At 39.3% G+C, this 13,286-nt stretch overlaps 1 protein-coding gene across 2 annotated transcripts; it reads right to left on the bottom strand.

Annotated features, from left to right (window-relative positions):
• Window positions 1–56: 56 nt before the first annotated feature.
• On the bottom strand, window positions 57–5,483 carry LOC138404365 (uncharacterized). Of its 2 annotated transcripts, none has more exons than XM_069508087.1 (5): window positions 5,217–5,483; window positions 2,934–3,094; window positions 2,030–2,102; window positions 1,134–1,160; window positions 57–283 (listed from the first exon to the last, which is right to left on the bottom strand). In XM_069508087.1, exons 1-5 carry the CDS (start codon window positions 5,455–5,457, stop codon window positions 144–146), a joined length of 642 nt encoding a protein of 213 aa, XP_069364188.1. In that variant the 5' UTR covers window positions 5,458–5,483; the 3' UTR covers window positions 57–143. The 2 variants fall into 2 exon arrangements, with proteins under 2 accessions (XP_069364188.1, XP_069364189.1); XM_069508088.1 differs by lacking the exon at window positions 5,217–5,483 and adding an exon at window positions 3,707–3,921.
• Between the last annotated feature and the right edge of the window lie 7,803 nt (window positions 5,484–13,286).

The raw sequence follows: 13,286 nt of genomic DNA, 5'->3' as shown, positions 1-13,286 counted from the left end.
ACCATGTCTCATTAACATCAAAATGACGTCATTTTGACGTCAGCTGAAGTAAAATATACCATCAGCTCGAAACTTCAGTCTAGTGCTGACGTCGCTAAAATGGCGGCCACGCGCATTAGCAATTTGCGGGACTTACAACAGAACTATGCTTTCTTATCAATTTTCTCTTCCAAATCAGCCTCCTCATAACGCTCGGAGTCCAAGTTGGTAGACAAAGTCTTGTATTCTGTATTCCAAACTGGATCAGGATTGTATGAAACGTAATGTGAATCGCTGTGAGGACCTGAAATTAAAAAAACAAGGTCAAGTGCGAGTCAGCCTCGCACACGAAGGGTTCCGGATAAGTCCCGCAAATTGCTATTGCGGTGAAACCATGTCTCATTAACATCGAAATGACATCATTTTGACGTATATTTAAGTAAAAATATACCTTCAGCTCGAAACTTCAGTCTAGTGCTGACGTCAGTAAAATGGCAGCCACGCGCATTACCAATTTGCGGGACTATAATACATAAATTTTTTTGGTTGTGCATATCGGATAGTGCACGTTATACAGGATGTTACCAGAACGCTGGCAAAAACAAAGACAGGCGATAGTACTGATGATTACTGATATGATACCACAAAAACAAAGACGGGCGATAGTACTGATGATTACTGATATGATACCACAAAAACAAAGACGGGCGATAGTACTGATGATTACTGATATGATACCACAAAAACAAAGACGGGCGATAGTACTGATGATTACTGATATGATACCACAAAAACAAAGACGGGCGATAGTACTGATGATTACTGATATGATACCACAAAAACAAAGACGGGCGATAGTACTGATGATTACTGATATGATACCACAAAAACAAAGACGGGCGATAGTACTGATGATTACTGATATGATACCACAAAAAAACGCGAAAAAATAAAAAATATCCTATATTTTGTAAAAGTTCACGACAAAACTGACGCTAGACGACTGATGCTAGAGGTCAGCGAAATCGCTTGGCGGCACGGCGTTGCCAGTAGGGTGGTAACTAGCCACGGCCGAAGTCTCCCACCGGACAAACTGTGTATGATTAACAAAATCCTATTTAAAAAGGTTTAAGATATAATATTTTGATTCTTACCGGCATCATCTATGTTGCGATAGTGACCTGTAAGCAAAAACAGATCAATTTATTATAATATTACATTTATACAGTCCTTCGCGGCAGAAAGTAATGTAGATCAGCCTTTAGAGTGACATCTCGGCTTTGTAGAGCGTTGTCTCTGTCACTCATACCTATACGTGCAATTTATAATTTAAAACCGCGCGATTCCCTACGAGAGATATTTAAGGAAATAGGTATTCTTACAGTAGCTTCCCAATATATTTACAATAATATAATTTTTGTGCGACAAAACATTCACAGTTACAAAAAAATCAGTGATCTCCATGATAGGCAAACTAGAAACAAAAATAAGCTAGCTACTCCTGCGCTCCGCCTCTGGAAGGTGCGAAAGTCATTTGTGGGAATGAGTGTAATATTTTATAATAAAATTCCACAAGCAATTTTAGACTTGCCTTTACACAAGTTTAAAAAATGTGTTAAAAGTATGCTCCTAAAAAAAGCATATTATACAGTCGCAGACTATGTAAACGATAAAAAAGCTTGGATTTGACTCGCTCCAGCAATGCACCGGGCTGCAATGGCTTGTATAGTACGGTATAATAACATTGTAAATTGAAAAATTAAAAAGAGCAACCGCCGAGTTTCTTGCTGGTTCTTCTCGGTAGGAACGGCATTCCGAACCAGTGGTAAATTAAAACTACCTGACTATTCATAAGCACTTTTAAAAAGTTTACATGAATAAAAAAACATTCTATTCTATTCTATGACGTTATGTCGGTCTCAACGACAGAGACAGTGCTCTACAAATCTGCTATCTTCTAAAGGTCGATGTACATTACTTTCTGTCGCGTACTGTAGGTACTTATTATTTAAATAGGATTCTGTTAAAAACTGCATTTAGAGATACTTGCCATGTTCGTAATGTGGGGTCCAGGAGTCGTAATGAGGGTGGTTATGCTTCCACGCTGTGAAGAAAGATGCCACCTGAGAAGTAGAGATAAAAACTAATAGTTAAATGCGCGCAAAACAAGTATAGATGGGTCATTACGAACTTGCGAACTGAGCCATAAATAATTTTTATCACACCTCTCGCTTGCACTTACAAACCTTATGGATCTGGAACATTATACTTTGGTCACACTACTCGTGTGTTCTGGTGTTGTGTGTAACAGAAAAAATTTTACAAATCGGTCCAGAAACCTTGAAAAAATACATTAAAAAAATAAAACTGGCTGAATTGAGAACCACCTCCTTTTTGGAAGTCGGTTAAACTCCGAACGCGATATCCCTTTATGGATAACAACTTCCGTGGCATTCTCAAAACCCTATGATCGTATAGTTCTTGCATTTCACGAAGGCGAGTGACTCATGCTTGTGTTTAAGTCGTATCGGTATACGTAAGGTACACTAAATGTGTGCGTTTGACAGCGCTTGCTCGCGACTGATTGGTCCGACATGCACGCACACTTACGCAATAACCATTTAAACGACGTTACCACAAGTAAAGTTCACTAGCCTTCGTGAATTGCAAGAACTGTAATAATTTATGATCCAGTTCGCACGTTCATAATGGACCAACTATAAAGTAAAAGTAAAATATGCTTTATTGTACACCAAAACCAAAACAATAGAAATACAACAAACATAGCATGTACAATAGGCGGCCTTATCGCTAAAATAGTGATCTCTTCCAGGCAACCTTAGGGTAGGTGGTATTATAAAAATTAAAGAAAGCGGAAGGGGCGAATAACTACGCAGTATCATTATCTCAACATCCACAGTTGATGATGATGTTGAACAACTATTATATCTTACCTTAGCAGAACTGACGGCGATTTTGAAAACGAGCAGCAGGATTCCAATGGCGACGGATTTTGCCGCCATTAGTGCTGTCAGCATCAGCCAAGTTGACGTGGCGCCGACGTGAAATATTATAGGCAATAGCATCATTGATAGTTTCTTCATGCCACGGGATTCTGGAAATTAACTTTGAATTTATCAGGACCTTTTGTTATATTATTTAGAACTAGCTTACGCTCGCGACATAGTGAAATTAGTGAATGACATTAAACTTAAATACAATTTAATTTGCTGACTAAAAATAATAATTGACGTTTATATTATATAATTTAAATTTAGTGTTCTAATTTGTTTTTGACATATGGTACTACTTACAAAATCACAATATTATTATTAATCTAAGACTATGTAATTTCATGATAATTTTTCATTCTAATTTTTTTATTAATTGAATTTTGTAATAATGTTTAAAATAATAGTAATCTTAATATGTAAGTAAGTACTTCTAATTGCCATAATAGTAACTTAAATGCAACTTCTGTGACAAATTGTATAAAACCATACTATGATCGAATTGGAATAAAGGCTTTATTTATTTATTTATTTATTTATGCTCGCGACTTCGTCACATACTCACCACACAAATTTCAACCCCCTATTTCACTCCCTTAGGGGTTGAACTTTCAAAAACTATTTCTTAGCGGATTCCTACGTCATAATAGCTATCTCCGTGCCAAATTTCAGCCCGATCGGTGGGCTGTGCGTTGATAGATCAGTCAGACACTCACCTTTTCCTTTTAGGTATATATTTAGGCTAGCAGTTGCCCGCGACTTCGTCCGCGTAAAATTTCTGGTTTCTCATGAGATCTGAAATTTTCCCGCTGCAAAAGGCCTCACTTACCTATTCACTCAGTCTCACCTTAAGACACGGAACCCAGAATATCTAAATGCCAATTTTCATATCTCTAACTTCAAAAACATAGGATTTTCATATAACCTTTCAACCCCCATTTCAACCCCTTAGGGGGGGGATTTAGGCAGATCCTTTCTTATCTGATACCTACCCCCTAGAATAGAAAGAACCTACGTTTCAAATTTCAAGTAAAAATAACAATAGTTAAAACTTTCTATAAAAACTTTTCCTCCCTATTTTACCACCCTTGGTTTCCCACATTGACTTATACAGATTTATATTATTTAAAGCTGATAACCTAAATGTCGATTTTCATGTCTCTAACTTCAAAAACATAGGACTTTCATACAACTTTCGACCCCCCTCACACACCCTTAGGAGGGAATTTTTCAAAACCGTTTCTTAGGTGACACCTGCGTCCTAGAAAGAACCTACCTTCCAAAATTCAAGTTTGCAGGCTTTATAGTTCCTGAGATTTCGTGATTAGTCAGTCAGTCAGTCAGCCAGTGAGTGAGTTGGTATTTCGCTTTTATATATTTAGATTTTTTTTTTTGAATTTTTCTTAGTATTTTGAAGTTGCCTTTACACAAGTTTAAAAAATCTATTAAAAGTATGCTCCTGAAAAAGGCATATCACACAATCGAAGATTATGGAACTGATAAAAGGTCGTGGATTTGATCTTCAGCTCGTTCCAGCAATGCGCGGGACTGCAATTACGTTTTTATATTATAAGTATGGGCATAATATTGTACCTAGGTATATCAAATCTTTCAAAAGAGCAACCGCCGAGTTTCTTTCTGGTTCTTCTCGGTAGGAAAGGCATTCCGAACCAGTGGTAGATGCGTTTGACGATTCTAAATTACTCTGCGCTCTATAATGAAGTGATCATATCTACGGGAGAAAAACTGAACTCCCAAAAAGTCTAAAGCGCCGGGCAAAACGCGTCGCTTACGCGTTTACCAAGTTCTCTGCGATTTGTTTTAAGCAAACAAAGGCAAACTGGAGTAGATCTAGGCTACGCCGTAGCGGAGGCAGTCATAGAGACTACGTATTATAGCACGCACAATGGTACTGATTCTGATAGACTATTCGCATCCTCTTCTTACTAACGTAATATGAAAAGGGCAGACACAGTTTAAAGCAGATCAAACCTTGTGACTTTAGCTGCCAGTCACAGGCCTATTGTTTAAATTCGTAGCGTGCACTAAAATTTAGAGTCTTTAAATGTAAAATTCATGTTTCGTCCTTTTTTAGCAATATTAAAAAGAAAAAGATGCAGATTTATAACTCTAAATTTAGTTTAGAGGAAGACAAGAGAATCGGCGCCACATACGTATAGTTACACGAACAACAAAACCTTTACTAAATGTTTAAAAAAAACTTACCATCACTAATCCTGCTCAATTTCGGCTTAATTTCATTGTAATTAAGCATTTTCCCCAACTCACTGCTACCCCAATGCCTATCATCCACATTTTCCAACCATTTCGCGAAAATATTACCATAAAAAACTAATTTGTTTTCCAAGTTATCTTCTAACGCTGTTAAAAAACCTCTTTGGTTATCCGCCTTTGCCTTATTCAGAGCGAAAATTAAAAAAACAAATGTCAAAGTTATCCGCGCCATCTTGTTATGTCCGAGACATTCGACTTTTGAATTACAACTGTTGCAACTGAGTTATTACACGAAGAAAGTAAAGTACTGCCTAATGCAATTTCGATTTCGATTGTCTTTTTAAAAGAAATTTTGGTTAAATAAAATAACTACCGGTTTAAAGTGGATTTGTTTGGTAATACAGGGAGAGCCAGCGCGTGCCAGACCTCCGTTATTTTATAAAAGCGGAAAGTTTCCCTGCGTATTGACTCCAACACTGGGTGGATTTAGCAGCGACTATGAAGTTTGGATCATGGTGACTATTGGAAATAAAGGTGTAAAAAAACTTATACGTCAAAGTATAAAGTCTAATTTTTTAATATTTTCTTCGGAATACTCAGTAAACTTTTAAACTTTAAGGGCGTCTGGCAGAGGGTTGCCACGATACTTACGTGTCTGGTAATGCATGACGTAATCTATACTAATATTATAAATGCGAAAGTGTGTCTGTCTGTCTGTCTGCTAGCTTTTCACGGTCCATCCGTTCAAACGATTTTGATGAAATTTGGTATAGAGATAGCTTGCATCCCGGGAAACTAGAAGAGTTCCTACGGGATTTTTAAAAACTTAAATCCACGCGGACGAAGTCGCGGGCATCATCTAGTTTCTAATACTATTCCGAAAAAAAAATTAGTTTTTTTTTTTTTTTAATACAATAAAACTTAAAGCTAGCCTTATCTAATTACTATATAAATCATGACCGCGTGGAATGGTGCCAAGAATACTGGCTGCATTTCCGCGCTGGACAGCCAGGCTGATCCGCTGCGCAAAAAATGAGCCAGCCCTTCTGTCACCAGTTGAGGCTATTAATCGCGGTGAAATGTCTCGTAAAAATTTTTAGCACTAAGACTCCATGGCCCCAGGGTCTCCACGGCAAACGGCACAAAAATGTAACTCTCTATAAGAGAGGCATACTTGCGCCGCTTGCCGTTTTCAGCTGTTTCTGCTGCGGCTCCCGGTCTTGATGCTGTCTTCCTGATATGACACGGGGCCAATGTGTCAACGCAAGTTGCGTCCCACATTAGCGCCCGTCCCCGTTCCCAGGGAACCAGCGTCAATCCATCAGGTCTCTTGCCATCATCCCGACTAATCCCTGCCGGCTCAATGAGCGCAGGAATATTTATGGTGGCAAGAGCTATAGATAATAGATTTAATAATAGATTTAATAATAGATTTTTGACTTTGGCGTAAGATTTTTTACACCTTTATAGCTGTTATCTCCCAAAGTCACCATGATCCAAACTTCATAGTCGCTGATAGTTCCGTTCGTCCCTGTGTTGGGGACAATACGCAAAGAAGCTTTCAGCTTTTAAAAATAACTAGCTTATGCTCGCGACTTCGTCCGCGTGGACTACACAAATTTCAAACCCCTATTGCATCCCCTTAGGGGTTGAATTTTCAAAAATCCTTTCTTAGTGGATGCCTACGTCATAATAGCTATCTGCATGCCAAATGTTAGCGCGATCCGTCCAGTAGTTTGAGCTGTGCCTTGATAGATCAGTCAGTCAGTCTGTCAGTCAGTCAATGCCTTTTATATATTACTAGCTTATGCTCGCGACTTCGTCCGCGTGGACTACACAAATTTCAAACCCCTATTGCATCCCCTTAGGGGTTGAACTTTCAAAAATCCTTTCTTAGTGGATGCCTACGTCATAATAGCTATCTGCATGCCAAATGTTAGCGCGATCCGTCCAGTAGTTTGAGCTGTGCCTTGATAGATCAGTCAGTCAGTCTGTCAGTCAGTCAATGCCTTTTATATATTATTTAGACGAAGGTTTGGTCCTCGTGAGCTCTTAGTCCATTAACGCAATCGTTTGTTAAGTTTTTGATCGATAATTCGTTGTACAAACATTTTAAGCTAGATAATGTAGCTAGGTAATATATTCAATATCATCATCATCATCAACCTATAGATGCCTCTATGCAAAATAAGAGCGAGTCGGATCCGCACACGAAGGGTTCCGTACCATTGTATAAGAACACTTTTAAATTATTAGGGTTCCGTACCTAAAAAGGAAAAAAACCCTTATAGGATCACTGTGTTGTCTGTCTGCCTGTCCGTCTGTCTCCATAATGTTCTCAAAGGTGTGTGAAGTCTACCATTCGGCTCTTTGCCAGCATAGTGGACTATGGCTTAAACAGTTCTCATTCTGAGAGACCCGTGCTCGACGGCGATGGCTTGGGATTATAGGTTAGGTTTGGAAGACGTGCGTCCTAATTGCGACAGTGCATACGCAGTCGCTTTCTCTGGATTCAATTCTGGATGGGTGATCAACTTTGGAAGTCCGAACTTTGTTTCCTTCGAAGGCTCAGAGTCACTCAGCGGGCGATGGAGAGAGCTATGTGCAGAGTTTCTCTACGTGATCAAATCAGATATGAGGAGATCCGTAGGAGAACTAGAGTAACCGACATAGCTCAACGGGTTTCGAAGCTGAAGTGGCAATAGAGAGAGCGAATTATGTACTTCATCATGATCAACCCATTACCACTACTGAGGACGGGTCTCCTCTCAGAATGAGAAGGTTTAAGGCCACAGTCTGCCACACCGCGCTGGCCCTTTTGAGAACATGAAGAACTTGCTAGCATGCAGGTTTCCTCACGATGTTTTCCTTCACCGTTAAAGCAAGGGATATTTAATTGTTTTAAAAACGCACATAGCTCCGAAAAGTTAGAGGTGCGTGCCCGGGATCGAACCACCGACCTCCTGAAAGAAGGCGGACGTCTATCACCACTTTTTAAGTAAGTACCTACCTACAGTGCGCGGCCGAAAGTAATATACATCGGCCTTTAGAATGACATTTCGGCTTTGTAGAGCGTTGACTCTGTCACTCATACCTATATGAAGTTTTGTCAGTTTCAATTACAGAGACGGTGCTCTACAAATCAGCTATTTCCTTCTTAAGGTCGATGTACATTACTTTCGGGCGCATACTGTAAAGACAAGTACGCGACAGGTCGAAATGCCAATCGTAGAGGTAGGTAACGTCCCGCACAGCCCCCGCACTAATCCGTTGCGGGCGAGAGCGAGTGACGTGCGGGTGAGCGAGGCGTCCCTTCGTCTCATACCCCGATTGCCATCTCGACCTGACACGGACTTTATCAAATGAGTAATCAAAATAAAAGTTATGCTCTATAGCGTCTTTGCTAGTAATTATCAAAAACAAAAATAAAATCTAGATACGTTTTTGCCAAAATTAAATTGCAATTAACTAATTACCTACTCACAACGCAATTTCGGGTTGCTACACCGATTTCTAATTATACTTACACTAGCTTATGCTCGCGACTTCATCCGCGTGGATTACAAAATTTCAAAACCCTATTTCACCCCCTTAGGAGTTGAATTATCAAAAATCCTTTCTTAGCGGATGCCTACGTCATAATAGCTATCTGCATGCCAAATTTCAGCCCGATCCGTCCAGTAGTTTGTGCTGTGCGTTGATAGATCAGTCAGTCATTCAGTCAGTCAGTCAGTCTATTTTATTTTTCTAATCAAAAAATATAGCCGCTATTTTATAAACTAGCTGACCCGCCCCGGCTTCGCTCGGGTGGAATTTAGAAAATCGAGGGGGAGGTTGAATTTCCAAAAATCGTGAACACGTCGTATTTCTTCATTTGTGACCGAACCCCCAATTACAAATTTTTTAATCAAAAGTTTAAATACCAATTTTCATCGATATAACTTCAAAAATGACGGACTTTCATACAAACTTCCATCCCCCATTTAACTCACTAAGGGGTAGATTTTCGAAAAATCCTTTAATTTAATTTAATGTACTTAATTTATTTATTTTTATGGAAACAAACAGTTACAAAAATAGTTAAGTACATAATATATAAAAGTTAAAACACTTAAACCTAAACAGTCTCCAATGAAAAATTAATACTTAAATATAACAAAATTATGTCTACAACTAAACAATTGGGTAGGAAACGCATGAAATCAAGAATGATAGCAAGGTAATAAGTAATAACTTCTTCTTCTTCTTCCTTACCTAATCCCACGCTACGCTCGGCACAACATGTCTTCTTCTTCCACTCATTCCTGTCATTCGTTAACGTTTTATCCACTTCTTTTTCACGCATATCCTCTTTCACGCAATCCATCTACCTTTTCTTTGGTCGTCCTCTCCTCTTTTTTAATAAGTAATAATTTATTTGACAAAAAACAAATCAAAACCGACTACTTAGTGTATAACTAGTGGATGCCTACTCTTTCAGGCGGCCTTATTGCTCAGAGCAATTTCCACCAGGCAACCTTTGGTGAAAGGAGAAACTAAGTGTGTTGGATAGTACTTACACGCAATACACAGAATCTTATGTAGTAGGTATAGTATACCTAATATATATAAACTAGCTGACCCCCGCTTCGCTCGGATGGAATTTAGAAAATCGGCGTCGGGGTAGAATTTTTAAAAATCCTGTTTTTTCGTTTGTAACTGAAACCCCAAATATCCGGTCTATTTGGCTTCTGGAGCGAGCTTGGATGGCTGGAGTGACTTCGGCGGGGAGGGGCGATGCACGCACAACAGACGGAAACGTTTAAGTGCGGAAACCAGCCCAGAATGAAGAAGAAGAAGAACCCAAATATCAATTTTCATGGAAATAACTTGAAAAATGACGGACTTTCATCCCTTATTTAACCCCCTTGGCAGTAGAAACTTTTAAAATTACTTGTGTCTCGATATTATATTTTGACGACCTCCCTAGCGCAGTGGTAAGCGCTGTGGTCTTATTAGTGGTAGGTCCCGGGTTTGATTCCTGGCAGGGATTTGGAATTTTATAATTTCTAAATTTCTGGTCTGGTCTGGTGTAGGAGGCCTCGGCCGAGGCTAATTACCATCCTACCGGCATAGCCGTGCCGCCAAGCGATTTAGCGTTCCGGTACGATGCCGTCTATAAACCAAAGGTTTAATAAAAACTGCCATACTCCTTCCAGGTTAGCCCGCTCCCACCTAAGACAGCATCGTCACTTACCACCAGGTGAGATTGCAGTCAAGGGCTAACTTGTATCTGAATAAAAAAATAAAATAATGTATTTAAGATTTCAATTGATATATTCTCATTTCAATTCAGTGGCAATATATTAGATGTTTTATAAACAAAGCTTTTTAGGCAGGAAGCTTCTTATTACAGAAATTAACACCTATTTTAAAGAGAGTTAGAAATTTCGACTTTCTCCTCGAAAAAGTTGGATATCATGTTTTCGAGCCCCTTTGATCACAGAATTTTAAATACAGCAATAGAAATAGTAATTACTGACTTTAATCATCATCATCATGATCAACCCATCGCCGGCTCACTACAGAGCACAGGTCTCCTCTCAGACTGAGAAGGGTTTTGGCCATAGTCTACCACGCTGGCCATGTGCGGATTGGTAGACTTCACAGACCTTTGAGAACATTATGGAGAACTCTCAGGCATGCAGGTTTCCTCACGATGTTTTCCTTCACCGTTAAGCAAGTGTTTTTAATTAATTAAAACGCACATAACTCCGAAAAGTTAGAGGTGCGTGCCCGGGATCGAATCCCCGACCTCCGATTAGAAGGCAGACGTCCTAACCACTAGGCTGTAACCATTCCAGGTTAGGTCGCTTCTATGTTAACCACCATTATCATTCACCACCAGGTGAGATCATAGTCAAGGGCCTACATTGGAGCTTGTCGTCGCATAGCTGTGCTCACGCTACTTTACCACTTCTAGATTGATTCTGAATTCTGTGTTAACTCTCAAGTTACAGCTTTTTGTACTAACCACAAAGTGACAAGACTCTGCGAGGGTTTTTAGGGTTCCGTAACCCGAAGAGTGCCAACGGGACCCTATTACTAAGCCTCCGCTGTCCGTCCGTCCGTCTGTCTGTCAGCGGGCTGTATCTCATAAACCGTAATAGGACGAGAGTTGAAATTTTCAGTGTGTGTTTCTATTGCCGCAATAACAACAAATAATAAAAAATCAAAACATATCAATACATAGGTATCTTGTACGGAACCCTTTGTGTGCGAGTCCGACTCGCACTTGACCGGTTTTAAAGTAATCTAGAGAAAGGTTGTTTTTTTTGACAGTCTAAGTATTTCAACAATAGAACAAGCTGTGATAGCCTAGTGGTTAGGACGTCCGCCTTCTAATCGGAGGTCGGAGGATCGATCCCGGGCACGCACCTCTAACTTTTCGGAGTTATGTGCGTTTTAAGTAATTAATTAAATATCACTTCCTTTAACGGCGAAGGAAATACATATCAAAAATTGCGTAACCGGCAGGAATCGGTTAGTCGGCCACGGTTTCGCTTACTGCCAGTGACGAAATCTTCTTCTTAAATATATAAAAGGAAAAGGTGACTGACTGACTGACTGACTGATCTATCAACGCACAGCTCAAACTACTGGACGGATCGGGCTGAAATTTGGCATACAGATAGCTATTATGACGTAGGCATCCGCTAAGAAAGGTTTTTTGAAAATTCAACCCCTAAAGGGGGGAAATAGGGGTTTGAAGTTTGTGTAGTCCACGCGGACGAAGTCGCGAGCATAAGCTAGTTAGTGATATGCATGTTCACTCAGTACTGAAGCGACTGTTTAATGCCATCTAGTAGCGACACTTTGTAGTTTATCGAAACTACTTTCAAAGGCCCATATGACAATGCAGCTTTTTTGCAGCATTTGCTTAAAAAATATCGTGAGGAAACTTACATGCCTGAGAGTTCTCCATAATGTTCTCAAAGGTGTGTGAAGTCTGCCGATCTCCAGGAGATCTCCCACTTATAAGTAAGCCCACAGCGCCCGCCACTGCGCCAGGGAGGTCGTCAGATCTAAATGTGACCGCAAAAAGGAAAGGGTGGTTTTACTAGTTGACCGTAAATTTATGAACACAGCAATAACAGTATCTACCTTTTTTGCCAATTTGCATTAAAATCCGTTCGGCCCTTTCGGAATCATTAAGTAACCATGCCCAAACTTTCACATTCATACTTTTTTTAGGGTTCCGTACCTCAAAAGGAAAAACGGAACCCTTATAAGATCACTTAGTTGTCTGTCTGTCTGTCTGTCTGTCCGTCTGTCTGTCAAGAAACAGGGTACTTCCCGTTGACCTAGAATCATGAAATTTGGCAGGTAGGTAGATCTTATAGCTGACATTTGGGGAAAAATCTGAAAACCGTGAATTTAGGGTTAGATCACACAAAAAAAAAATTAAATTGTGGTCATGAACTAATAATTAGTATTTTCAACTTTCGAAGTGAGTGACTATATCAGGTGGGGTATCATAATATGAAAGGTAACTTCACCTGTAAATTCTAAAACAGATTTTTATTTATTTTTATGCATTATAGTTTTTGAATTATCGTGCAAAATGTCGAAAAAATACGGCTGTAGTACTATAATTGGAGAGGAAAACTGATGCTGGAAGGTTGTTCCAAATCTTAGCGGTACGAATAAGAAATGAGGAGGCAAATCGCTTTGTACGTATCCGTCAATTGGGTATTTTCCTAATTTTGAAATCGATAAATATTATTACTTTATTATAAACTAGGATAAAAATAATGACGTACGCTGAAAAAAATATTAAAATCCAAGAAAGAATAACAAAGTTACAGGCATTTTAATTTTGGGAGTGGGAGGGTCTTCTATCCCTTTCTCGCAAAACGAAAATTTGTATAAAACCGCACGAAGCTACTATGGCATTAGTAAGTTGTGACGTCAAAATGCTATATCGCTGTCTAATCGGAAATATTTAAATCGTCGTTTACGTCATTATTTTTATCCTAGTTTATAATAAAGTAATAAAAAAATTGGAGTAAAATACCCAAT

The sequence above is a fragment of the Maniola hyperantus genome, chromosome 27 (assembly GCF_902806685.2).
Source record: "Maniola hyperantus chromosome 27, iAphHyp1.2, whole genome shotgun sequence".
Classification (NCBI taxonomy): Eukaryota; Metazoa; Arthropoda; class Insecta; order Lepidoptera; family Nymphalidae; genus Maniola; species Maniola hyperantus.
The sequence above is the reverse complement of the archived record's forward strand: the minus strand, read 5'-3'. Positions and strand labels throughout refer to the sequence as shown.